General features: G+C 36.9%; 1 protein-coding gene across 3 annotated transcripts in view; it reads right to left on the bottom strand.

Moving 5' to 3' along the window:
• The window catches only part of LOC134658340 (forkhead box protein P1), a 66,665-nt gene that overhangs the window by 18,542 nt on the left and 20,361 nt on the right, over positions 1-27,762 (bottom strand). For 2 of the 3 annotated variants that reach the window (XM_063513965.1, XM_063513967.1), the window contains exons 2-3: positions 23,717-23,890; positions 20,190-20,219 (exon numbers count right to left, since the gene is read on the bottom strand). In XM_063513965.1, the coding sequence (XP_063370035.1) occupies positions 20,190-20,219; positions 23,717-23,764 (78 nt within the window). In that variant the 5' untranslated portion in view covers positions 23,765-23,890. Of the gene's footprint in view, positions 1-13,621; positions 14,619-20,189; positions 20,220-23,716; positions 23,891-27,762 lie in introns of those variants that run through there. The other variant, XM_063513966.1, reaches the window with a different exon arrangement.

Below are 27,762 nucleotides of genomic sequence, written 5' to 3'. Positions count from 1 at the left end.
TGATAAAGTTTTATTGGAGCATCCTGTAGCTAGAGGTGGAGGTAAAAAACTAGCACATGTTATTGTTACGGCACTTGCTGTATCAACACGTGAGCTCACCGCGATGTTGCAAATGTCGACAACAGGGCGGGCTCATAAACTTAATGCGATATGTATTGATTTATACATATAGTTATGTGGGGTATAATTAAACCTGGATAAGAGGAACACTTGTTGGAGAATAAAAAGTTAGAGATCTATAAGTATCTACTTTTTTTTTGGAATTCAGGGGCCTATAAATCCCAATCTTTTGATAGGCTTGCGTGGGGATATAGATCCAACACGTAGAGGCCCTTTGGAGAGCTTTAATGGCTTCCCACGGTTTACACAAAACCATAAGAAATTATACACCTAAACCTTCCTCAAGAATCACTCTATTGATATGTGATTAAAAACCGCATAATTTGTTCAGTAGTTTTAGAGTTTATCGCGAACATACATACACACAAACAGACGGACGCGGCGGGGGACTAGGTTTTATAATATGTAGTGATAAGTATATCAACACGTAATCACCGAAAATGAGGTAGGTATCGGATGCCTCGTCCCGGACCCGGAACGTTCTAGCGTGAGTCATTTAGCTTTTCTATTAAGTTCCTGGATTACAAAAAACACAGAACAAGTAGAATGGCGATGCGAGCAGGGTACGTGTCGCCGCCGGTTATGAGCAGACGCTCGCATGCTAGTACTCGCCCGCGCTGACCGAAAAACGTAAACATGCCTTTTGCGCCACAATAACGTTCAGATTAAGAAGCCAGACATCAAATCTGTCTAAAGGAGGCGTATCCATTCACCAGACACACAAGTTTTTACTACCGTTGCGCGAGAAATGTGGAAATCTGGAGAGGAACGAGCGGCGACACCGGTTCCGATACTAACTGCGCGCGATAGCCGTTCTAACCTCTTTAATAATGTTCTGTGACAAAAAATGTCGATCATTAAGGTGCAACTGCAGATTTTAATTTAAAAAAAATCCTCAGTGAATGAACTTGATAATTATAATATAAGGAGCTGATTGAATCCACGATCCATCCCATTTAATTAGAGTGAACAATTCTCATTTTATCGACGGCAAACTTTCCCGCCGAGCCAGAACGAATTATGATTGGAACAAACTATGGGGGAAAATTAAAACTGAAGCGACAGAATAAAATTTTATAGGGAAAATGCCGAGATAAGCTTGCGATGAAATAAAGTTAATCAGTCCCAATTTGTCATTAAATAAGAACAAATAAAACTATACTCATCTTTTAGGTGCTAGTACTAGTGTAAGACAAAGATAGTATGATTCTCTCTGTCTATGTTTGAAATGAGACAGGCCTTTGACAAACTGTAATTTGAAAATACCGCCGTGACGGTTTTTATTTAAGAGCCTAAAGTATCCCTCTGCTGCTACGTCCGTGGGGCTCAGCTATTCTACATTCTAGGGTTCCGTAGTCAACTAAGAACCCTTATAGTGTATCTATGTCCGTCTGTCTGTCTGTCCGTCCAAGGCTTTGCTCCGTGATCGTTAGTGCTAGAAAGCTTCCGACAAAGTGGTAAAATAAAAACTAGAAAAATATTTTTTTATGGTAAGTAACTACACGTAAAGTTTTTAAAGAAAATATGTAGGAACCTATTGTAGAATAAAATTACAAAATCGCCTAAGATTCCGAGACGCAACAAACACATAAAAGAAGTCATTGATGTTTTTTTAATACACATTTTTATTTAAACAAATAAGTCGTGAAAAAATCCATGTTAAATCATATGTCATTGACACGTGACTTTTTTAAATACAAACAAATTGTTGCTTACTAAGTGTTTACATAGGTACTTACACCAAATACGATTTGTGACACGTTTGTATGTGGATAGTTTGTATGTACGTGGCTTAAGTAAATAAAGCGTTCGGGTGATGTAATTGCGATATTATTATAAAACATAATATGGCATGTTCACAAAACATGTAGGTACCTACTCATCATCATCATCATATTAGCCCATTATCGCCCACTGCTGAGCATAGGCGTCCCTTCTAGTATGCCACTTGTCCCGGTCCTGAACTAATCTCATCCAGAAGTATCTATATATACTAGTATTTTTCAAGCTCGATGGGTACGCGAATTGGCGTTTTTAGGTCATAGTCATAAATTATATGAAGGCTGAAAAATTATATAAACCTGTTTAAAAACTTTAGTTTAAATATCTTTTCGTGTATATTCTTCCCCTAGGCGATATTTTTTCTAAATGAATTGGGAATCATAATGAGAAATAAATAAGTATTAATATTTTCGCCGACTGTACTTTTCTTTCGGAAATACTGATATTTATATTAAACCTTGCAACTTCATACTTGAAAGATGTGACCGAAATTAACTAAGAGACAAATAAACATCGCGAATTTAAAAAATTCAACTTTAAATATAAATATTTATGTTAAGTAGAGTCTGAACATGCTAAGTGTGCAGTTCTGCACGGCTTTTATTATAACCAAGCGTGGCCATGTCAGCATTAATATCAGACTTCTATAAAAAATAAGTTTATTATGACAATTCCTCACTTTGTTCTGTCCAAGTCCGTGCACACTGCACAGTTAGCTTAGACGGACTTCTAGGTACTATGCTAAGCTATTGCTAAACTATGCTCAATATTAGATGTTCTGTTCTGTTCTTATGTTATTGTCATATTTACACATAATATTGCTATTACATTGAAAAAAAAAACGAAACAAAATTATAACCCCATTATTATCAAAACAAATTTCGCCGCACAGTGGTGCCTTCTAAACAAACCGAGACAAAATATCCAATATTATTGTTTTTCCCAAGTAAACCGCCATTGTTGTTTCTGTATAAATAAAAATCATTTAAATTCAATCGTTTACGTCTGTTATGTTATGTTTGTTTGGGCGGGAAAAATAAAACAGTGGGCGAATAAGCAAACATTTTGAAGAAAGGATTCAATGTGGTGTTTTGTCGAATTATCTTTTATTTATGTTTTAAGTTCAAAGTCCTGATACGTTCTCAGTTTTAAGTAAAGACGTTAACTTATTTTAATATTATGTTTCATGAAATTAGTCAATATCCAGATTTGTTCGTAATTGAGCTTAGTTGTTTTGAATTTACAAATAAAATACCTTGGTCTATTAATTATGAATGAATTTATTTCTGATAAAAGATTTTTATTACAAACAGATAATAATAAGAAGTATACTTATTTGTTTCTTTTTGTATGATTGACTAATATTGCCGAAAAAATATTGAGCGTACTCTCATCTTAAAGGCCGGCAACGCGCTTGCAACCCTTCTGGTGTTGTGGGTGTCCATGGGCGGCGGTAATCGCTTACCATCAGGTGCTCCGTCTGCTCGTTTGCCTCCTATATCATAAAAAAAAATATTGACCTTCACTTTTTAAGATTTTTTCTAACTACCTATCTCCACTAAATATTGGGCCTGCATTTTAAAAAGAAAACATGCTGAAAATAGTTCGTTACCTATAGATCAAGGGTTTTTTTTTAGTTACAGGTCAAACGTGATCGATCTTACAAAAATATAATAAAAATTTCGTCAAAAAATGTGTGATACACGAAACTCGGACTCACATTTAATCGGTTGTTTAGAAAATTGTACGTTAATAATGTTCATATGATTTTTTGTAAATAACTAAACTTACAATCGTAGAGAGTGAAAAAAATGAGTGTTTCTGTATTCAATAAGAAAGTATGATAATAGCAGTTTAGTATAAAAAACAAACAGATGGATAAACATATAGCATAGCTATTACGTAACTCGTAGTGTATGTTCACATAACCATCAGGCACGGAATCCTAAAATTGCGACACGGACTTGTAACTTTCTTCCTTCTACTTCACTTTTTGCTGAAATGTTCCATTTTTAATTAAAACTCACCTGTCTCACTGCATACAGCATCTCAGTATCTTCCGTCTCGTTCCCGCGCAAATCAATAAATTATCCTCCGTCCCGCTCACTCACACCAATTGCTTTTTATCGACGTTTTCTAATTAACTATCAGTCGTTACATTTTAATTACTATTTAACTTAAAGTATTGATTTTTCTTTGTTATAAGTTAATGCGTGTCATTGTGATCTAAAATATTTTTATTTTCTTAGATTTTGTCGCTGTACAGTATTATTTACTCGGGAATTAATCGCGTATACTTAAGTTTTTAAATTACCTCGGACGTTTCGAGGACGGCATTGTCCCCGTCTCGGAGAAAGACTACGCGAGAAAGTAGATATAGGTATATGCTATTAAGTCCCATTAAATTAAATAATAATATATGTACATATATTGTTAACAAATGATTACTGTATCCGGTTACGTTTTATTTAAAAAAAATACATGAAAATCATTACCATAAGAAAATACTTAAACAAAAAGCTGCGAGTGGAAACCTTTGAATTCCTAGGGGACAAATTTGAATCTCTGCTAAATGTTATGAATTTACGTGTTACTTTCATTTGCATTAATTTTATTCTAAATGCGTATTCCTGTATTATATTTGTATATATGTATACGTTTTGGTGACCTAATAATCATTTGTGTTTACTAATATTTTTAAACTACTACGTGCGTGTAAATAAAATATGTACCTAGTGACAAAAATATAATAAGATGAGTAACGTATTTGTTACAGGAGGTTTGAAAAACAACGTTAATTCATTTAAATTGGTTAATCGTTCTTATTTTTAAATAATTATGTTACCAATGGAATATTGATACTAATAAATAAATCATTTTCTTTTCAAACTACTTTGCAGAATTAAAAAATAAAACAGTTAATTTAAATCTTTGTTTTTAGTAATAAAGATAAACCAAAAAAATATCAAACCAAGCACAATAAAGAGCAACATAATGTAAAACATATATAATACATAACATAAAGGAACATAAATTCATAATCCACTTTACACCAGTACATTTCAGTATTTCAGCCCCTTTTAAGTGGCGGTCTCGCCCCCTGAACAGCGACGGAGTCGACCAATCACAGCGCGCCGCTGAAAAGCGCCACGCCCAGCCGCTTTAGAGAGACGCCTAGTTATACGTACCTACCTATATATTATTAGTGTAGGGGACATTATATTATATATTACTAGCCTGTTCATTTTGTCTGCATGAAATTAGGTGGACCACTGTGCGTGCTATTTTATTAGTGTAAAGTTAAGGAGACATGTTATATTCTATATGAGAGTTTGTTCATAAATTTGTCTGCAAGAAAATTACACCACTGTGCATACAGTCACCTGCAATAATATGTTACACAACGAAGGCCGCAAAAGTATCTGAACACGATCATAAGATCTACAAATCATTGTAGAGTCATATGAGTGTGTCACATATTTTTGCGGCCTCCGAAGAGTAGGTAACATGTTATTGTAGGACGTACAGTCGTACGTAGTCTCTAGCGCAGTGGTTCCTAACCTGGGGGTAATTACCCCCGTGGGGGTAAAACTGGTATTTTACGGGGGTAATAAGCTAACCTATTATAATAATACAACAAACGTACACGTTTTATTTTTTATTACCATTGGGAGGACGGGTAAAATCAGGTTCCCTAGTTAGTCATAGGGGTGACCGGACTGAAAAGGTTAGGAACCACTGCCCTAGCGAATATGTCAGTGTCAAAGTCGTGGTACGGGTACCTACCGCATGTGGGGCACGTAATGCTTTTGAATGGTCGTACTCCTTTATGCGATAAGAGTTTAATCGAACATAAATACGCTGAAAAAACATGATAACACATGAATTTGCGCTTAAAATTATTTTAAAATTACCTAACAAAAACTCCAGATATAAAAAGAGGTCTCATATATGCTAAAGATCGGACTAGGCTAACTCTGCAAAGCATTAATTTGTAATGACAAAATATGGCATATCATCATTAATGTCATATTTCTATGAAATATGACGTTTATAATGACACTCCCTCACTTTGTTTAGTTCAAGTCGGTGCAAAGTTATCTTAGATCACTACATCTTATAATATTATTGCAGGTGACTGTACGTACGTAAACGGAAAGGGGTTCACGTAAAGCTAATTTTGATGGAGGTAATTTTAGTGGGAATTCGTTTATTAACACATAGAACTAAAAAAAAAACACAACATAATAACACTTACTAAACCTACTACACTATGCTACAGGTAAAAAAATTGCCCTAAATCGCCGTCAACGGGCAGGGCCCGTGCCCACTGAAGGCTGGCCGCGTTTCCTCGCTGTATTGCGATACTAATTCGCTGTTTCATAAATTTTAGTTCGTTCAAAAAGTCACTGATGGAGAATTTTATAAGGAATTAAACATAAAGAATTATATAAAAAATAAATCACATTAGCGGCTTCAGTCAATTCGATTCCTACCGGCATTACTAAGAATAGTAGATTGTTAACCAAGGAATGAAAGGAAAGGCAATCATTTCTGACGAGATATTTTGGCGCTAGAACGAAGTGAGACGCCTAAAGTTCGAGTCTTCAAACTGCGAGACTAAGACGACAATTGTATATTGACACATGTCAAACGAAAAGAAAAGATATAGCTGAATGACAGATGGTACGAAAAGTCACGTGACTATTGCCATACATAGGAGCGGAATCAAACAAATTTCATAGGTAGGGTCAGTTGTCGAACATTGAAACAATCGTACACAGTGAAACTTTGCGATATCTCGGAAACTAGGTTTTATCAGCTAGTGCCGTCTATCAAGCAAGGGCAGGCTCAAGGACCCCCAGCACCTCCCCAATACGCGAGCGCGCCTCGGAGAAGGAGCACGTTGCTACGAGCGTTATTGTGAATTCGTGTGACAAAAGTAATATTTTTCATTTATGTTTCGCAATTTTTTACCAAGATATAGAGTCTAGTTTGGCGTTATTTCATTTTTTGTTGTGTTCTATGTGTATTAAAGTTACTTTGGAGCTAAATATTTTTAAATTTCTTAAAAAAACACCCCCTAGTCTCACAATGAAACATATTTATGTAGTAAACAATGAAACATGATGTTCACTGAACACCAGTATTAGTACACAATGAAACAAACTCATTATTTTTTTAATTAATTAAAGACTATGTGGGAATTTTGTGAAACTAAAATACCATGAAAATTGATAATAATTTGTCTATCATATGACATAATATAAGATACTTAACTTTAGAAATGGCTGAGATAGGATAGTTTATATGTTGAATGTTTTATTGATGGCAAGGTTAAGGTCACATGTCTAACATTGAAACAGTCGTTTATAATCACTATGTTGCAAGAAAGTGTATGATATCAAGCATGGAGATGCTTAAAACCCTCCCGCGTCCACCTAGTTGGCAATCATGCTCCGTGGACATAAAAGGCGCCTTTCTCGCAGCATGCCGTAAGTGCCGACCAGATTTTCGATTCACAATGAAACTTAGGTGTGCGTACAATGAAACAAGTCTTTCGCTTTTAGATATTTCAGCAATCTTATAATGATTCCATATTTTGGAAACCTTTTAAATAACAAATTTCAGCCTACCACTATTTTCTCCTTTCCTTTCTCATTAATTGATTGAAAGGATGTATGTATTAATGTAACTTATTTATTACAACGTTTCAATGTTTATTAAGGATGTTTCATGGTAGACTATATATATTACATCTGTTTCACTGTAAAAATTAGAGTGTTTCATTGAAAACATGCACAAGTACACAATGAAACAAAACTCATTTTTCAAAAAAAGCTTTATAATACAGAAACTGTTAAAAATAAGTAGAAACCAAGAACGCCATATGATAGCCAAATAAATTGTTTATCTTCATACGAAATATCACACTCATAACTTTAAAAACACCAGAGATAGGAAGGCTTAAACTTTTAGTGTTTCATTGATCAACAACTAACCCTACATACTTACAATTTTTTTAATAAGCTCCTTAACTCATATAATAATTAAAAACCGGCCCAGTGCGAGTTGGACTCGCGTTCCAAGGGTTCCGTAAATTAAGTCCGATTCACGCTTAACTGCACTTTTCTAATAGGTTTTTCTGTCTATATTAGGTAAAAAACTATTTTGTATATTTTTTTCCAAATTTTTGACCTAGTAGTTTCGGAGATAAAGGGGGGGGGGGGGGGCAGACAGGCAGACAGACGCACGAGTGACCCTATAAGGGTTCCGTTTTTATTCCTTTTGAGGAAAAGAAAGGGCACATAGCCGTGATTCATAATAATACACATCAAACTGCATCAAAATATTTTAAATAAGTTTAACATCCAGAGAGGAAAAGAGGACTACGTTTGTGTGAAAAAGCGGTTCGGGGTAGTCATCCACTTTCGTCTTAATGATTCAACTGTCTGAAAAGTATAGTTGGTCAAGCAAATCTTGTCAGTAGAAAAAGGCGCGAAATTCAAATTTTCTATGGGACGATATCCCTTCGAGCCTACTTTTTTCAAATTTGCCGCCTTTTTCTACTGACGGGATCTGCTTGACCAACTATGGGCAAGTATTCAGTTCCATCGACGCCCCGCTAGGTAGGTCTAGGTACATACCGCGGTATTCGGAAAACAAGATCCGATCTAGAGAAGAGAACGATACGATATGTACTATGATACCAACTAGTTTAGATTTCAACTAGATATCTTTTGCAGCTCAATTCGGGCAACCAATGTCACTTTTACGTTAAATTATCGTTTTAAGATCGTTTCAAAATCGTTTTGAGATCTAAAAATACATGAGACGTTTTAGATTTAGACATTGTGAAAATCGTTCAAGAGTATCTCCAGAATCGTGGAAATATCAAATTTGAACGGTTATATCCTAAAAATATCGTTATCGTATTTTGGTGATGTCTAAAAGATATCTAGTAGATGTCTATTGCAAAATCAGAATCGGGCCCATAGAGTTTTCGCTACTACGAGGAAAACGCTGCTACGAGCGGCGTAGCACACGTAGCACTTGGGCGAGGAAGGCATGGCGTCGGTAAAGTGGATGCAGGGATGAATTGAATCGACTTAACAATTTTCAAAAATTGCAAAGTTCCCATGAAATTGTCTCTGTATTTTATTTCTGCACGTTTATTGCCAAAGCTTTCTACAGTTAACTCACATTTATAGACGGGTCTAAAGGGGCCCACTGATTAACAGTCCGCCGGACGGTATCGGCCTGTCAGTTGTTCGGAACTGTCAAATTTTTGTTCTAACTGACAGGCCGATACCTAGCGGCGGACTGTTAATCAGTGGGCCCCTTTACGCGAAACTTATTCAATTACAGATTTACCGACGTTTCGACACAGGTTTCACTGGTCGTGGTCGCGGCTAACAGGACTATAACCGCGAAAATCTAAGTTCGCAAATTGCGAGCATTTTTCTTTGTTACTCTAATTACGTCTTCATTGGAGTAAAAGAGAAGATCCCCGCAGTTTGCGAAAAACGGTTTTCGCGGTAGCCCCTTTGATGTCCCGGCAAAATGACACAGTTACTACAGCACACACACACACACACACACACACACACACACACACACACACACACAAACACAGTTACTGTAGTTTCTACAGTTAGTTTCGATTTCTATGAGACGTGAAATACATGCCAATAAAGGATGACTCAGGTTATACCGGGCCGTGTCCGGGCCGGAGTTTCCGGCGCTGACTTTTCTATGGCAGATGACAGAGGTGATCACGTGATGCTTTCCATAGAAAACGAAGGTCCGCAAGCTCCGGCCCGGACACGGCCCGGTCTAACGTGAGTCATCATTCAGGGTCGTAAATGGTAATGTAAGTGCTAAATGAAACAACAGCAAATGATTGAGGGCCCGATTCGGATTTAGAACTAGATATCTATTAGACATCACCAAGACACGACAACGATGTTTTTAAGATCTAGCCTGTCAAATCTGACATTTCCGCGATTCTGGAGATACTCTTCAACGATTTTCACAATGACTAAAACGTCGTTATGTATTTTTAGATCTCAAAACGATAATTTAACGTAAAAGTCACATTGGTTGCCCGAATTGAGCTGCAAAAGATATCTAGTTGAAATCTAACCTAGTTTGTATCGAGTACATATCGTATCGTTCTCTTCTCTAGAACGGATTTTGTTTTCCGAATACCGCGGGAGTCGTCCACAGTCAGGCGTTGTCTCACTCCGCGATTTCGTCGCTTTGCTACAGGTAGCTAAAAGTACATCCGTTCGGCCCCAATTTTGGGGAAAGCCATAATAGGCGCTGTCGCCACCTAGCGGCCATATCTGTGCTGATCGTAACAGACGCGTTTTGTTAGAGAGCGAGTCTTCTGTACTTTGTAATATTATTTATTCTGTGCCACAGTTAAGAACATTGAGTAATCATTCCTAATTTGCACGGGACCTTTCTAAGTGGAAACTAGCATGAAAATTTTCTCATGAAAATAACCAGAAATTTTGAGAACGTTTCTCTATTCGTAGGCTTCGCCAATAATGGGAATACCTTGTCATTGGCTACGCTCGGAGCACGGTGAATGTGTTAATGTAGCATTCGGATGAGGACTGCAGCGCCGTAGCATTCATGTTGCAACGTTACTGCTAGGGTTGCCAGATGGTCGGGATTCGGCGGGATTTTCCCGATTTTTAGCATGTGTTCCCGATTCCCGACAAAGTGAAAATTGTCCCGAAAAACAGCTTCACGTTATAAAACAATAATTTCACGTTCCGAACTGCCGTCGAGCGAGCCAGCGACCCGCGTCGAGCCCGTCAGCGCGCGCGCGGGGCGCGCGTGGCGAGATTGGCCAGAGCAGCTGACGTAGTGCCAATAATGTAAAATATCGTTGTTTTTAATACAATTAATTTAATTTGAATAGTTTTTTTTCCCGACTTAAGGCCCAAAATCCCGAAAAATTTATATTTTTTCCCGATAATAGCGCCTTTCGATCTGGCAACCCTAGTTACTGCTGAGGCGTTGACCCGAGCGCTGTCACAGACAGCAACAGTAATTACTGAGTTTAACTATAAAAAATAACTGTTACTTAAATTTTTTTTTTAAACCTTTATATGCCAAAAATAGTTATTTTCGATACAAGTGCAAAAAAGAGGAAATTCGAAACGAGTGGCGATAAATTAAAACACGACCGAAGGGAGTGTTTTAAATCGACACGAGTTGCGAATTACCTTATCGCACGTGTATCGAACAACGTTTTACAGTACATATGGCACTTTAAAGTTTCGAAAACGCACGAAAAGTGCTATTTTACGCACTAGTGCGAAAAAGTAGCCCCATATGTACCTACTGTAAAAATATTTTATGCCAATTTTATATTTTATTGAAAATAACATGGAAATATAAAATATGTGTACCACAATACAAAGATTCGCCAAACTGCGGGGCAGTTTGTTGGCGATGAACTCGCTCTTTTTATAAGTATGTATGTACATCAAAAGTAGGTACATAATTTTGCACTGTCCTACCGTCCCAGCGTAGCCCTTTCGTATTACGTAGGTGCTGCTTTACATTCTTTTGGAAAATAGCTGATACTTTTCAAACTATGTACTTCTATTGTTAAACATAGCTAAGAACCACCGCAAGGAAACTTGCTTTCACGTAAAAAACCTGCATCGAAATCGGTCCAACCGTTGGAGAGTTTGATGCCACAGACAGCCAGACATTATCGTCAAACATACAGTCAGCAGCAGAAGTTGCTAAACGCTCCTATTCTCTTAACAATAAAGTCGCGTTAAGATCATTTTGAACACCTGGCCCGCTTAGCAACTTAATTCTGCTGCTGACTGTATGTTTCACGATAATGTCTGGCTGTCTGTGGCAGCGTAGCTCCCGTCTTTTTGCGTCGGGGGCTAATTTTTTTTTATAAAGGTATAAATAAGTAGCACGCCGATGAAGTTTAGGGCTGAAGGTAGTACCTATATGAACGATACATGAGCCCTCAGCTTCTTCAATCGAGGCCACTGGAAACGGATCATTTTGTATGGAATTTCTAGCTCAAATCTTATGAAAAGCGTGCACATCCGCGTGGGTCTAAAAACCATATTTAATTATAGTAAATTGTGGGGTGGTAAACAATAATCTACGAACGACTGTGAATTGAAGCCCGAAGCGGAGAGCGAGGGCTTAATTAACACGAGTTCATAATTCTTGTACCACCCGTGGCAGTTGGCACACACAATGATTTTCATCACACTTGTGAGGAAAAGAAGGGAATAAATAAAACTTCTGCCTGATTCTGTATGTAGGTTGTAGAGGGTTGCCAGATCGAATGGCGCTATTATCGGGAAAAAATATAATATTTTCGGGATTTTGGGACTTAAGTCGGGAAAAAAAACCATTCAAATTAAAGTAATTGTATTAAAAACAACGATATTTTACATTATTGGCACTATGTCAGCTGCTCTGCCCAATCTCAGCACGCGCGCCCCGATCGAGCGCTGACGGGCTCGACGCGGGTCGCTGGCTCGCTCCACGACAGTCCGGAACATGAAATTATTGTTTTATAACGTGAAGCTGTTTTTCGGGACAATTTTCACTTTGTCGGGAATCGGGAACACATGCTAAAAATCGGGAGAATCCCGCCGAATCCCGACCATCTGGCAACCCTAAATGTAGTGCTCAACGGATCTCCACATCATCGTGGTCTTTAGCAGTTTCCTAATAACTAGTCTAGATCAGATCGTCAGTGATTTTTCCTTTGCACGTTTCTAGTGGAATTTCGTTGTTTCTCTTTCATACAAACTTTCATCCCCAATTTCACCCCCGTAGGAGCCTCGATTTTTTTTTCAGACTTCCGTTTTCGACGCTCGTGCTCTAATACTTCTAGTGGGGAATGTATGTTCAAAATTTAAGCTTCATACATATTTATAAAACATAAAAACTTGGGACGTTTCAAGCAACAATAATCTATTCCGAGATATAGACGATAAATTTAATTATTTACTGCCAAAATTACAAATAGACACTAGAGCATTGAAAATAGGTAATTTTTTACGGGGAATTTCCATACAAACTGACCTAGAAATCAGTTTTTCTTTAGTGTATTAATTTTCAATCATATTTTTGTCTGTACGTAGTATCAATAACAGTAATATTGTCTAAACACAATAATAACTCTATACATAAAAAAAACACATAACTAACCCTTCAAAAAAACAAAGAGCCAGCAACTAAAAAAACCCAGTATTTTCCTCTAAAAATACGATTCAAGAATACGCATTCCTTTTTCCATCCCTTATCAGCTGTTGAGCACGGCGCTGTAAAGCGGCGCGCCGCCATTGGCCAGCCGCTCATGAGCGTCGCCCTGATTGGTCGACCTGTCATGAGCGACAGATCACGTGCTCATAAGTTCTGAAGTTCGGAATTCAAACTTTTTACGCAGCGTTCGAGAAATGTTTTTTTGGTGTTTCGTTTTTCGGAAATATTATAACTAATTATAAGAAAATTTTATATAAGAATTTGTTGTGTAGAATATTGAAAATACAAGCAGTTAAAAAGTACCTATTGAATACAGGAGAGTGGATAAATTTTAAAATATAATTTTAATTTTTTTTTCATGATTATTATTTATGTTTTATGATAGTTTAGGTATGAAAACACGTAAAATACATCGAAATATAATCATAAAAGTGTAAATTCTACTTACGAAAAACTGGTCTCGCATCTTAAATGCACTCGGATAAATTAAACACTGCATTTACGCGAAATTAATCCAACGAAAAACTCAATAAACGACGAAAAATTCCCTTTTCTCACAAAATTCGCACGATCACAGTCCGTTGCGTTCGTCAGTCGAAAACGCGTCATAAAATCCAAAAATTACACTCACAGCCTTACTTGTTTATTGAAATAAACAATAAAACAACAACAACAAATTTATATTAACAACAAAACAAAAGAACAACACTGTACAGCGACAAAATCTACCACTGATAAGTTCCACCAAACTGCAGTCTCGATGCAAATTATTTACACTTGTGCATCGCGGTGCATCCTGCTCTAAATATCCTTTATAACCGTTAAATATATATTAAACGTTAAATAAAGTTGTTACAAAGCTGTGTTGGTATAATGTTAATATATTTGCTTGAAAACGCGCCTCTAAACAATACACAACAGCCAGCGCCGCGGCGGCAACAACAATGCTTGGGCGAAATAAGCAAGAAATATTTAACTACCCCAGGCGGGGTGGGGCGGGCACTGGCCCTCAGTATTGGCGCTACGCCTGTGGTAGTTATAGTTTACGTGATACACAGCTCAAATACTAATAATATAAACATTACAACTGAGCATGCGCAAATGCGCCCGACAGGGACGCAAATACTACCTCTCTACTCAAAAAAACGCTTAAAACTCAACTTAAACAGTGATCCATTACTAAAAATACGTCTTTCTAAGATGTATGAAGTAGTGAAGATAGTATATTAGTTTGTGGAATGGTGTTTTTATGGATTCATTTGCATATTTTTGACAGGAACCGCATCGCGTTCCGAGCGTTCACGCATGCGCCGCTGCGGAAATGTTATTGACGATGCAAAATGTTTATTTTGGCGCTAAATACAATACTTTACATTTACTCACGTACCAAAAACAAACATTTACAACATTTTATGTGTAATTTAATTTAACAACAGCCAACAACAGTTTTATTACTCCAACAAATTTTATTTCTTTTTTAAAATTCGCGCCATTAATTGTTGGTGACGAAAAAGATGGCGGACCTTTGAGGAAATAAAAATGATGTTAGGACATAAGTTTGGTGCGTTGGCACAAATAAGATAAAGGTAATCGCCTTTCTCCAAGTCCTTGGGGGCTTAAGGCTGGATTTATTTCAATTATAATCTAATATAAGGTGCTGCGCATGCGTGAGGCATGATTTACACAGGAACGGATGCTGGGGTGGTGCTTCAACTGTCAAAGTGTCATTCTCTGACTTTTGAGCATAGACAAATATAAGTACTTAAAGCAAGAGTGGTAACCAAGTGGTAACTCCAACCATCAGCCCATACTACGAAATAACTCGCGTTTTTGTAATAAAACTGATGTATGGAGTTACCACTCTTTCTTTACTTATATTTCTCTATGCTTTTGAGCTAACCTTTTTTGTATTTTTTTTTATTTTAGAAATTTTTGGATTATTGAAATTGCGTTTTAGAGTAGGTACATTTATTTTTATATTAATAAATAGTGCTTAATTTTATTTCATATATGTAACATTTTTGAAACAAAACATAAATGAAAAGGTGTTACAGAACTTCCATAAAAGAACAAAATACATATTTTATTTGTTTACAATAATTATGAAATTACTCTACAGTGGTTAAACATGAGAGAAAGGTTGGAAACCTTATCACACATAGAAATACCGCCAACATAAAATTCCAATAATCGAAAAATTATTAGAAATTGCGAAAGTCGAATTTGAAGAATATCTTCGTTTCAGAAATACAATTATCTAGTTTCGATGTTCACTGAAACGTAACCCTCAAGTTCCTAAATCAGCTCCAAGAGCCTAACGCGGCGTTCAAAGATCAAAATTCCTTTATCTGCCTCTCTATCACTCTTGCATGCGCGAGAGAGGCAGATAAAGAAATTCCGTCAGTTTTAAAGTCTCCTTTATTGCTTTCAAAATTATTTCCATCCCCGTTACTTTTCCCCTAGAGTCTGTGCGGATAGAGAAGAGTCGTGGAATGTATGGGGCCCAATACATTCCACGACTCTTCTCTTTCCGCACAGACTCTAGGAATGGAGCTGGCAACTGTCAAAGGTTTGCATAGATGGCGCCATCATAGCATCCCCCTTTTTTATGAGATTTGGCTTAAAGGGCTGGAATCCAGGGCATTAAAAAAACAAAAAATTGACACAATTCTAGGGATTGACAGGGTAAGCTATGATGGCGCCATCTGCTAAATACTTCGACCGGCCAACCCCATTAAATGTACGCCAACAAACTTCGGTGTGAGCGCGCGCCTCCGCGCCGCTAGGACATTGACATTTTTATCGGTCTATGATTTAACGCCATCGATTGGCCACCAGTCATCCAGGATTAGAATTTAGGAGCGGCCAGGAACATCCTTTATACCAGGCCGTTGTCGCCGACAATTTGATTGCGAGGAAAAATATTGTTGTAGAATATTGTTCTGGGGTCTGTCTCAATTGAGATAAGCCATAAATTTTGGTGTAATCAAATTATTTTGGTAAAAATATGTAGGCTATTTGAATTGTAGAAACACCATTTTATAAATAAAAATAATAATAATAGCTACAAGAAAAAAATATAGACAAAAAATAATTTTGTTACAGTAATCTACTCTACTTTGATTTCGCTGATACAGGAAAAATAAGAGATTATTTATTTGTTTATAAATCATGCTTACAAAGATTAATGATTATCCAAACTGACTTTCAAAATATACCTCACACAAAATAGAAAATATTTGTTTAAAAATATATTTGGCAAATACACTAATTTTAATTAGTAAGAAATATAAAAACTAAATAAAAATAAAGATATTTATCAGTATTTTGTACCTATATAAAAATTTAATTCTATGAGTATTGTACTAAGATAAGTTTTTTCTCTCCAATGACGTATTATATAAAATTACTAAGCCACTTTTAAACCCTAAAAATTCCTAATGGAATAAAGGTTTCAAATAATACTTTAGCTTTACCTAACGGTGTTAAAAGACTAAATAGGGCAGTAAAAATATAATAAAAATGTAAAAATAAGTCTCCCGCTGATGAGAGGGCGGGGCCTGCCCTGTACAGCGCCGCCCAGCCCGCTCATAAGAGACGCCTACTCGCGAGAGTTAGGCGGGCGGATTTTGCTGCAATTATTGTATTTTTTATATTTTTAATTTTTATTGCAGTATTTTTGTGCAGCTCTTGTACTATAATTTATAAAATACAAAAATTGTATAGTCTATAAAACTTAAATCGTTAGGTATACAATTTTTGTACTTTATATTGTACTAGCGACCCGCCCCGGCTTAACAAATTATACATAAACCTTCCTCTTGAATCACTCTATCTATTAAAAAAAACCGCATTAAAATCCCTTGCGTAGTTTAAAAGATCTAACCACACATACAGACAGACAGCGGGAAGCGACTTTGTTTTATACTATGTAGTAATTATTTGATAGAGTTTATGCGGGTCGTGTATAGAATAGACTTGAAATAATAAATGCTCCATATAAATGCAACATATGGTAATCATAGTATTAAGTCGTAATGGCCTTAATGGGTAAGCTGAAGGCCTAATATGTAAAAATACCTTTGTAAAATGTATATTTACAGCTGTGTAAATATCAAAATAAATAAATATAAAATATTTAAAATAAAGACAGCTAGCTCTTAGCCTATGCCCGTTAATGGCTGCCAAGTAAGTAGTAGTCTGAACAATGCCCTAGGTCCGCCTAGTTTCTAGACTAGTAATACACTTCGAAGTGCGAATGGCTTTCAAGTCGACTTGAAATTACTTCACACTACATAGCTATTTTCTTTATAGATTCTATCCAAATATAGATTCAAATAGTTTGCGTCCAATTTTTTTTTTTCACCCCCAACGCAAAAAGAGGGGTGTTATAATATGTTTGACGCCAATGTATGTCTATCTATCTGTGGCATCGTAGCTATCCAACGGATGGACCAATTTCGATGCGATTTTTAGGGTTCCGTACCTCAAAAGGAAAAAACGGAACCCTAATAGGATCACTCGTGTGTCTGTCTGTCCGTCCGTCAGTCACAGCTTATTTTCTCCGAAACTACTGGACCAATTAAGTTGAAATTTGGCACACATATGTAAGTTTGTGACCCAAAGACGGACGTGTAACGAAAATAAATGAATTTTAAATATGGAGGCCATTTGTCGGGGGTAAATGAGAAAATTAAAAAATAATGTTTTTCAAACTATATCGTGTTATATTTATCAAATGAAAGAGCTCAATGTAAGAATCACAAATATTTTTTTTTTATAATTTTAGGATTCATAGTCAAGAAAATAGGCAAAAATGACCATTCCCCCCTTATCTCCGAAACTACTGGGCATAAATTTTGAAAAAAATACACAAAATAGTTCTTTACCTATAGATGACAGGAAAACCTATTAGAAATGTGCAGTCAAGGATGAATCGGACTTAATGTACGGAACCCTTGGAACGCGAGTCCGACTCGCACTTGGCCGGTTTTTCTTAGGTGAAAGCGAGTTTCTTTGCGGTGGTTCTCAACATGTTTGATAGAAATCGATTTAGCCGTTTGAAGAGTATCAGATATTTTCCAAAATGATGTAAGGTATTTTTTGTATAAAATGGATTTATTTGGCTTAATGCGCAGGGGTTTTTTAATTATTTTTATTATGTCTAAAATTGATATTATTGGGATTTATTGATAAAAGCGTTTATCGCTGACTGTACTTTTCGATCAACAGGCAACTAGTTTGTTGATATGTGTTAATTTGTTAAATATTGAAATTAACGCCATCTACCCGACAGTAGGCCAAAGGTATGGTGCAATCTTTTCGAGCGATGGCGTCATAACCTTTGGCCTACAGTCGGGTAGAATGTAGAAGGCGTAACATAATTTACTATGACATTACTCTCTATACACTCTATTATTTTTACTAAAAATAACCAATTCAAATAAAACCTTTCACCGGACCAATAAAATGCAAACTTCTTTTATAACCTGCCAATAAAGTAGTTATTTCTCAAAATGTCCGAGCGCGGGCTTTTTTACGACTGTCCCCTTAAATGGCTGAAAACAGTTTTATCGCTGCGGTGACGTTAATTTTATTTCTGACCATAATTTATTTTAGGGTTGTTTTTAACTTACATATGCATTATTTAAAATAACTTTCAATGGTTCGAATAAGCTATTTTACTTACTGGTGGATTATTGCTTATTGTCTTTTTATATGACTGTGGCAAAATAAAAAGGTAGGTTTCTACCATAGCATCAAAACTACTGAGCCAATTTTGAAGAATGGGGTGTCAATGGTATTTTTTTTTAAGTTGGGTGGGACCCTGACTTGTTTATTACTTCGTAAAGACGAGCCTTACGGGTACTACAAAATTATAAGATTACAAAGAGGCCAATTCAAACTTACATTACGACATCAAAATGATATCTAACTGATACCAATCGCGCGTGCATTTCAGCCATATTCGAACTTTAAAATACGTCAAATAAAAGATATAGAAACGATATGGATGGTTTTGTGTTTGAAGAAACGTCACTTTTGACACTTGTTTGACACTGACATATCCGATCCATATCGTTTTTAATATCTTTTTTTTGACGTACATATCTTAAAGCTCGAATATGGCTGTTTCGCTAGCACTTTTCCATACATGCATCATGGCGCGAGCGAAACGTACGCGCAACTGGCATTTAGATTTAAACCTAATAAGATTAAATATATAATAAAAAAAGAACTGAATTCCATAGTACAAGAATAATTAATAAATAAGTAAGCACATAGATATAATACATATAAACATATATAAATAGATAATTATAATAAATTAAGACTAGGGAATAAGTCCCCGCTCTACCTAGTTAATAAAATCTTAAATATTAAAGATTGTAACTAGGTTTTAGAAATTGTAATTCTATTATTATTTGAAATAAACAGATTTCACAAAAAAAAAAAAAAGATATCATTTTGATGACACAATGTAAGTTTAAATTGGCCTCAAAGCCCTTCAGTCAACAGTTGCCGACCCTCGTATTATAGCTTGAAGCTATTGTTTAGCGGTGAGGTCGCAGGTTCGATACTTATTGTCAATATTTGATATCACTCATTATTTGGTAGTCAGTATGCTTATTGCTTAATATGGCAATATGGGCCTTTGAAATTCTTCTTTAAATAGGGGCTCTATTCTTAAATCGCTAAAACGCAGATTATAATTTTAAAGACTAACAGCCATATTTGAACTTTAAGATACCTACGTCAAATACTAGATATTGAAACGATATGGATTGGATATGTCAGTGTCAAACAAGTGTCAATAGTGACGTTACTTCAAACAAACACGTCACTTTTGACACTTGTTTGACACTGACATATCTTGGTGATGTCTAATAGATATCTAGTTCAAAATCGGAATCGGGCCCAATCTAAATTGTCATGTGATAAATCGGACTTATGGATTCCTACTTAGATGCTACGGCGTAGCACATCCGACTGTGTAACAAAAGAAGGGTACTTACCACCAGTAGAGGTAGCTGCACCATTGGTCTCTGAAACAATGCAATATTTACTTAGACATACACGTAAAATCCCCTACCCTAAAATACCCTAATATTATGAACAGTATAATAATTATAATATAAGGTTTATTCGACTAATAGATATTTAATCCACAGTTGACAATTGTATAAAATTAATTCCATAAAGAAAATCTTAGAACCTATACTTACAAAAATCACAAAAATCTTAACCTAAACTAAAAATTTGAACTGTCTAGCTATCACGGTCCATGAGACACAGCCTGGTGACAGACAGACATATTAAGGACATTGGAGAATCAGTAATGGGGTACCGTTTTTACCCTTGGGTACGGAACCCTAAAAATATAATTTAAAACTGACCGTGTAAGGCCGGCCTCAAACAGCATCGTATGACAGCCCTAAGCCATGTCAGGCGTGTCTCACTCCGCTATTTCGTCGCTTTGCTACAGGTAGCTAAAAGTATATCCGTTCGGCCACAATTTTGGGGAAAGCCATAAGCCGCGTGTGGCGCTGTCGCCACCTAGCGGCTATATCTGTGGTGATCGTAACAGACGCGTTTTGTTAGAGAGTGAGTCTTCTGTACTTAGTACTATTATTTATTCTGTGGCCATGTTATTGAATAGATAAAGCACGATAAATACATAATATACACTTGTTTATGTTTGCGCTTGTTATCGGCGGAGATAGGTCTCTGCGTAAACAATGATAACACAACTATCTCGTAAACAAAGATTCGTTTTGATACAAAATAGCTATAATATTTCAGATTAATTATTTTTTTATTTTTTTAAACTTATACTATATTTAACCACAGAGTAGGTGCCCCGTGAGTCGAACCGGGGGTCCGGCAGACCTCATCGGCGATGGCGGGATAACTTCGACTCCTTTTTGAGCGACTGGCCAGATGTAGCTCAAAATCGGGAGGAGTGGAAGAAGAGGGGGGAGGCCTTTGCCCAGCAGTGGGACACAATAGGCTCGCAATAAATAAAATATATTTTACTAAATCTACTTGGCGCCGTTCTGTGGAGCAAGAGCTGGGTGTATTGGGGATGGGATGGGAGGAGGCTACCCAAGCTGCCCAGGATCGGAGTAAGTGGAAGAAAAAGATTTGAGCCCTACACTCCAGCAGGGGGTCGCAGGATGGAAAGAGAGAAGAAACTATGAATAGCAATTTTGATCATTCGAAACCTTATTAAACAATTTTCGCTCGATAGAAAAAAATCAGGAACATAGGTCTATAGACGCACCGTTAAAAATTTGTAACTAAACTATTAACATGAAAATTGCTACTATAAATGTGTAATATGTATTGTATATGTATTGTATTGTGTGTGTATTTATGATCGAACTCATCGATTACTTTTTTGTTAAAAATAACAATTCAATAACTTAGGTATCCACGGTACCGGGCACGCACGGCCGTCCGCTCAGTGCTCAGCAACTTCAGCAAGCTGCGTTTTGAGAAGGACTTGAACCTCGACTTGAACTCACTGCACCATAACCGGTCAGAAGCTATAATAACAATAACAAAACCTCAACCGAACCGTTATCCCGATCTCAGATGAAATTCGAAATTCAAAAACAATTCTCTGTTTTAAAAAACAAAAACCGAACGTAAACTCGGAATAAGCGAGAAGATAAACTAAGCGGTGTATCGATCGTCCACCGATATTATAAACAAGAAAATCGATTGAAAACATCAATCGATTGCTTGGACAACAGTCGTTTATTTTATAAATATTCGGGCACGTTTTGGTGCGGCCGTTGGATTTTGGTTGTTTGATTATTGGGTTGGTATTATGTACAAACTGTGATTTTGTGATTTCAGTGACGTTTATCTTACCTATAAGTACCTTTAAACGAGCATTTTTTGTATAATTATTTATTTATATCTAAATACCTTTAAACGAGCAATTCTGGTATATTTATTTAGTTATTTATTTATTTATACATATATATATTTTGAGGATCTCGGAAACGGCTCTAACGATTTCGATGAAATTTGCTATATGGGGGTTTTCAGGGGCGAAAAGTCGATCTAGCTAGGTCTTATCTCTGGGAAAACGCACATTTTTGAGTATTTTTATGTTTTCCGAGCAAAGCTTGGTCTCCCAGATATTTTAATCTAAGTGACAAAGTAATTTACGTCGCAAGGAAGAGCTTCAGTTCTTCTCCTCTTCTGTTTGTAGAAATAGTGGAGTATGTAATTTCTGTACAGTCCCTGCAATTAACATGTTACTCTTCGAAGGCCGCAAAAATATGTGACACGCTCTTATGGCTCTCCAAATATGATCGTGTCAGATATTTTTGCAAGTGACTGTACCTACAAACGTAAGAGTTAAGAGCGAAGAAAGAGCTTGTACAGACTTCCCTTATCTTAGACTATCTTTTTCCACATTGGCCTTTATTATAATTTACCAATTTCGGCAACGCACCCGTCTCGACTCCTAAAAAATAGCTCTGAAAAGTCTTTCACTAAGATTTTCAAAATCGAAGGGAGAGCTGATCAAAATATGTTTTGATCCAAATTTGTGCCAAGTCACGGGCTATTTAGCCAAGTCACGGCTCGAATTGAATCCTATTCAATACCCTATTATATTAGATAAAAACGTTTTTCAGTGAAAAGGAAAATGGAGGAATAATTGATTTGTGAAGTAGCTAGACGGTTGGCTTAGCGGACTGTAAAGAAATAATGTATTTGTGTATATGTACATAAGTACGAGTACATACATATATGCACTTAAGTACATATTATTATACACATATGTATATACGGCATCTAATGCTATGTTATCCTAGCCTCTCATCTACTCAAGGGTTAACTGGAAGATCCCTCAAAGGAATAAGTTCGCCTTTGTACTTCTTACTGCATAATTGTATGTTATTTTGAACATATATTTTTGTACAATAATAATTTTATAACGTTAACAGGCTAACGGTAGCAGGTCAGGCTCCGTAGACAACCTGCCAATCGCTAACGCTTCGTAGCGAACGAAACGCAACTTTCACTGTCACACTAATATGGAAGAGTGATACATAGACACAAAGCGATTCGATGGCGAAGCGATAGCGATTGTCACCTTGGCTAGGCCGCCAGGAACCTTTGAGTAAGGGCAGCGCACGACCGGTTACCCCATGACCCCAGGCCAAAGTATGGAAACAACATTGTTTTCTGTAATATCTCATGTTTCTATATTGTTATTGTATATTGGTAACCGAAAACTTACATTATTTAAGCAACCCCAAAAAGATTAAAAATTAAACATCCTAATATATACTGTAAAAAAGATACACGTATACTACTTACACTTCACTAGTTTACATTACTTACATTATGCTTACATTACATTTGGAAAGGTTACCTAGATATCGCCCTTTTTACTTGCCTCACAAAATCTTGAACTGGCAATGATCGTAACCAGAATTTGAATTATTTACTTTTAAAATGTCATACTCGTATAATCATTTGTACTTTTTTCTAAAGGGGGCAAGTCTTTAACACTCACCGTCACATCGGCATCTATGTCACCACTGTCATCCTTCTGGAGACACATCCAGCACAATCAGTCCAGCACTTCACATATAATACCGGCCCCAGCACACCGCCTTGTGGCACACCGGGCTGCACTCGTGCTCCGAATGCGCCAGCGCCGGAGCCCGGCGAATGTTTTGAATACAATCTGTAACAGAAAGAAATAACAATAATAAACTTTATAGTCCTGTGCGCGTGTTTGATTGCGGGTTAGGAGGGTTCCTTAGTGGGTTGTGGAGTCAAAGGCTTTTCACAGGTTCAAGAAAATATGCTGGTCCGAAAAATGCACCAAAACTACTTAACACTCGGCCCTTCCACAGTCCAAATTGCCTTTCCTTCAACTTTTGTCATTATTTGTACTTAAGTAATAGTATTTGCACATTGCAATTTTCCTGCGAGCAACAAAGTAAGATACTTACGATAGTTTGCCCTAAAACACAGAAACTTGCATACCGGGCTGGCAAAGAAATGAGTAATTATTTGAAATACCCAAGTTATTTGTACAAACATTCTTGAAGTAGGAACGGGAACTAAAATTATTCTTCGTTTTCCCAAGAGTTAAATACTTCGATTTACTTATTAAAGCTTTGGTGTATATTCGGAAATCCTTACATAAGTAGATTTGACCTACATACAAAAACGTATAATTATAATTAACCAATTTCCAAAACCAAAGTGATCCCATAAATGCTTCGTGATCAAAGTTTTGTACGAAGCACTAAAAATGGTTAAATTGATCCGTATAGAGGTGATAGAAGATTTTGTATGTATGTATGTATATACTTTAATTGTACATAGAAATAAAAACACGAGAGACACATTTACAGAGTAAAGTATTATGTTGTATGCTAGTCCATCCTGTATAGTAGGTACAAATAGCAGAATAAGCAATTAATTCACCAAAAAACTCTTAACTCGAACTACAGAACCTCAACACTTCTAAGCCGTCTAAATTGACTTTTACCTACGATCAGCGTTACGTAAACAATTACTATTATTTTTAAATATTGTCATGCTTGCAATCTTATCTATGACTAATTGCAAAAGCAACACCTGACCAACACAAAGGCTGCACTCTTCATCATCCGGTCGAACATTAAACATTACCTACCTACGTGTGACCCTTAATATTTATTAGACCTAGGAAAAACTATTTTTAAGGTTCCATACCTACCTCAAAAGGATAAAACAGGACCCTCATTGGATCACTCCTGCGTGTACGTCTGTCTGTCCGGCGGTCACAGCCTATTTCCTCCGAAACTACTGGAGCAATTAAATTGAAATAGGTACCTATATGTATTATCCAACCCTTTGCCTATGTAACTTACATTAGACAAGGCGATTTTCGTTACATTGCGGTATTTGGTATTCGACTGAATTCGTTGTACTTTGTAGGTTAGTAATGTACTGAATATTGCATGCAAGTTCCTGAACCTTCTAAACAGGGCTATAATCGCGAAAATCGATGTCTCTGTCTCTCTAATTACGCCTTCTTTGGAGTAAAAGAGAAACATCTCCGCAATTTGCGAATTTCTGTTTTCGCGGTAGCCCCTCTGAGGGCCTACCGCGAACCACGTTCGACGTGTTGTCTCCCTGTCACACTTATGAACAAGTTTAAAAGTGCGACAGAGAGGCAACATGTCGAACGTGGTTCGCGGTAGGCCCTCTGGGCCGAACTTCCGCCTAGGCCTTAAGCACGGACTTAAGCACGGCCAGGCGTGTCTCACTCCGCGATTTCATCGCTTTGCTACAGGTAGCTAAAAGTATATCCGTTCGGCCCCAATTTTGGGGAAAGCCATATGCCGCGCGTGGCGCTGTCACCACCTAGCGGCCATATCTGTGCTGATAACTGTGCCGTAACAGACGCGTTTTGTTAGAGAGTGAGTCTTCTGTAGAGTCTGTGCGGAAAGAGAAGAGTCGTGGCAGAAACGGGAACTAACATTTTCAATTTTATAAAATTTTCAAAACCTTTGGCACCTGTCTTGTAAAAAGTAAACAAACTTCTGTCATTGTATACTTTTATTAACAAAAACCGCAAGTTTTATGTATAAAATATTATCAAAACACGATAAAACCGTACATACTTAAAACCACAAGGAAAATTATATTTAACATTGTTCAGTTTTGTCAGCGGGAAGAAAACGGCTAAAAGTAGACTATATCGACTTACAAAAAGTCGCGGAACGTGGTTCCACTATTGACGGGTATTGATGTTCTGTTCAATATTAAATAATTACCTATTTAATAAGCCCCCTAAGTAACTTGTCTCCGGTACATAATCGGTAAGTATATTCGTTCAAATTATATTCATTTTCATAAATATGCAGGTCGGTCATTCATGATCTTTAAAATAACTGACGAATAGTGTTGATACTTGCCATTTTATGCATATTTATATGTAATTTTTTTTCAGGATTGAGTAAAAGTACCTACGGTAGGTATCTCGAATAAAATACCGCTATGTAGGTGATATGCATGAATTTGTTTGTAATCTACGTGCTAGATTCAAGCACATCCAATTCAGATGAAGATAGTTCTATGAGTCTCCCTGGTTCTTCTGAAGCTAGCTCAAACATAAGTGACGTTGAATATTTTAATTCAGACTTCGATTACAAAGAATAAACAGATATCTCTTTATTTGTAAGTTCGTTTACTAGGTTCTGTAAGTTACGAAATTATATTTCATATTTAGCACTGACTTTTCGGCGAAGTAAAATATCGTGAGATGAGAGAACCGGACATATCCCAATAAGGCCTACTTATGCACTATTTTTATATCCCAGATAGTAAATTTACAGTTCTATTCCGCAATTTCTACCCGATCTACCCGGTTTTGTATTAAAATAACTGTTGGCCTGCACAGATTAGGCAGTACATAAATGAGATTCTATCTTGTTTGGTACTAAAATGACAGTTGTATTGGGCAGATTCTAAAACTAGTATTAGTAGTTTTTTCAATCGCACTGTCACTTTAGTATCTGAGATATAAAAACAAGAGTTTGTTTTAAACAAATTAAGAAGAGAGTAGAAGAAAACTAGTGCCTGCGCTAAATCAGAGGATTGAGTTGACGAGCCGACACCACCACCAGGCTCCGTTTAGTAAGCCGTGACAAAAAACCGGAACAAAGGGATTCAAGTATCATGACCTTTACTGTCGTACTATAATCACGTGACCAGTGTTGTCAGCATAGCAAAAACCATAAAATAGCACTGGCGCGCCCTCAAATCCCACGACTCTTCTCTTTCCGCACAGACTCTACTTAGTACTATTATTTATTCTGTGGCATGGCGTAAGTCTGTGACGGAAACCGTATTAATACCGTCGCCCACACTCTTAACTGTCTATCGGTGGACCTTATGCTTTTAGTAATAAGGTCCGCCGATGGACAGTTAAGAGTGTTGCTGTATGTAGGTACAGAGGGCCTTTTTTTTTTTTTTTTGTTGACGGAGTGGGGAATGCGTTTACGCATCCCTCCCCGGCCGTGGGGCAAGGCCATAATGGGGGAGGGTATGTGGGACTCCCTCTTTCGACTCCCTCTCCTAGCGAGAAGGAGGGAAAGAGAATACCCACTAAACCCCACTCCGGTGTGGGCCTACCGCGAACCACGTTCGACGTGTTGCCTCTCTGTCGCACTTTTAAATTCGTACGTAAGTGTGACAGGGAGGCAAAACGTCGAACGTGGTTCGCGGTAGGCGCTCAGTCGCCATCGGAGCGGCCGAGGCGTTCAAATATCTGAACACGCACTCTAAAGCCTTGACAATAGAGGCGTGTTCAGATATTTGTGAGCACCTTGGCTGCTCTTATAGGTATATCTGATGGCGACTGTACAGGCTTCTCTTAAGCCGAAACCGTCCCTTTCAAGAGTTTCAAGACTCTCAAGTAAGGATAGGATTTTTCGTAAAAAAAGTGATCTCCCATTTCGGAGTAATTTGGGAGTTTTGGGACGAAGTAATACGAGTAACAAGGTTATTTTGGGCAAAAGTAAATAAAATATCCAACCATATAAATGTAGCTTTTTT

The sequence above is a fragment of the Cydia amplana genome, chromosome 22, assembly GCF_948474715.1.
Source record: "Cydia amplana chromosome 22, ilCydAmpl1.1, whole genome shotgun sequence".
Classification (NCBI taxonomy): domain Eukaryota; kingdom Metazoa; phylum Arthropoda; class Insecta; order Lepidoptera; family Tortricidae; genus Cydia; species Cydia amplana.
This window is presented reverse-complemented; position numbering and strand designations above follow the sequence as displayed.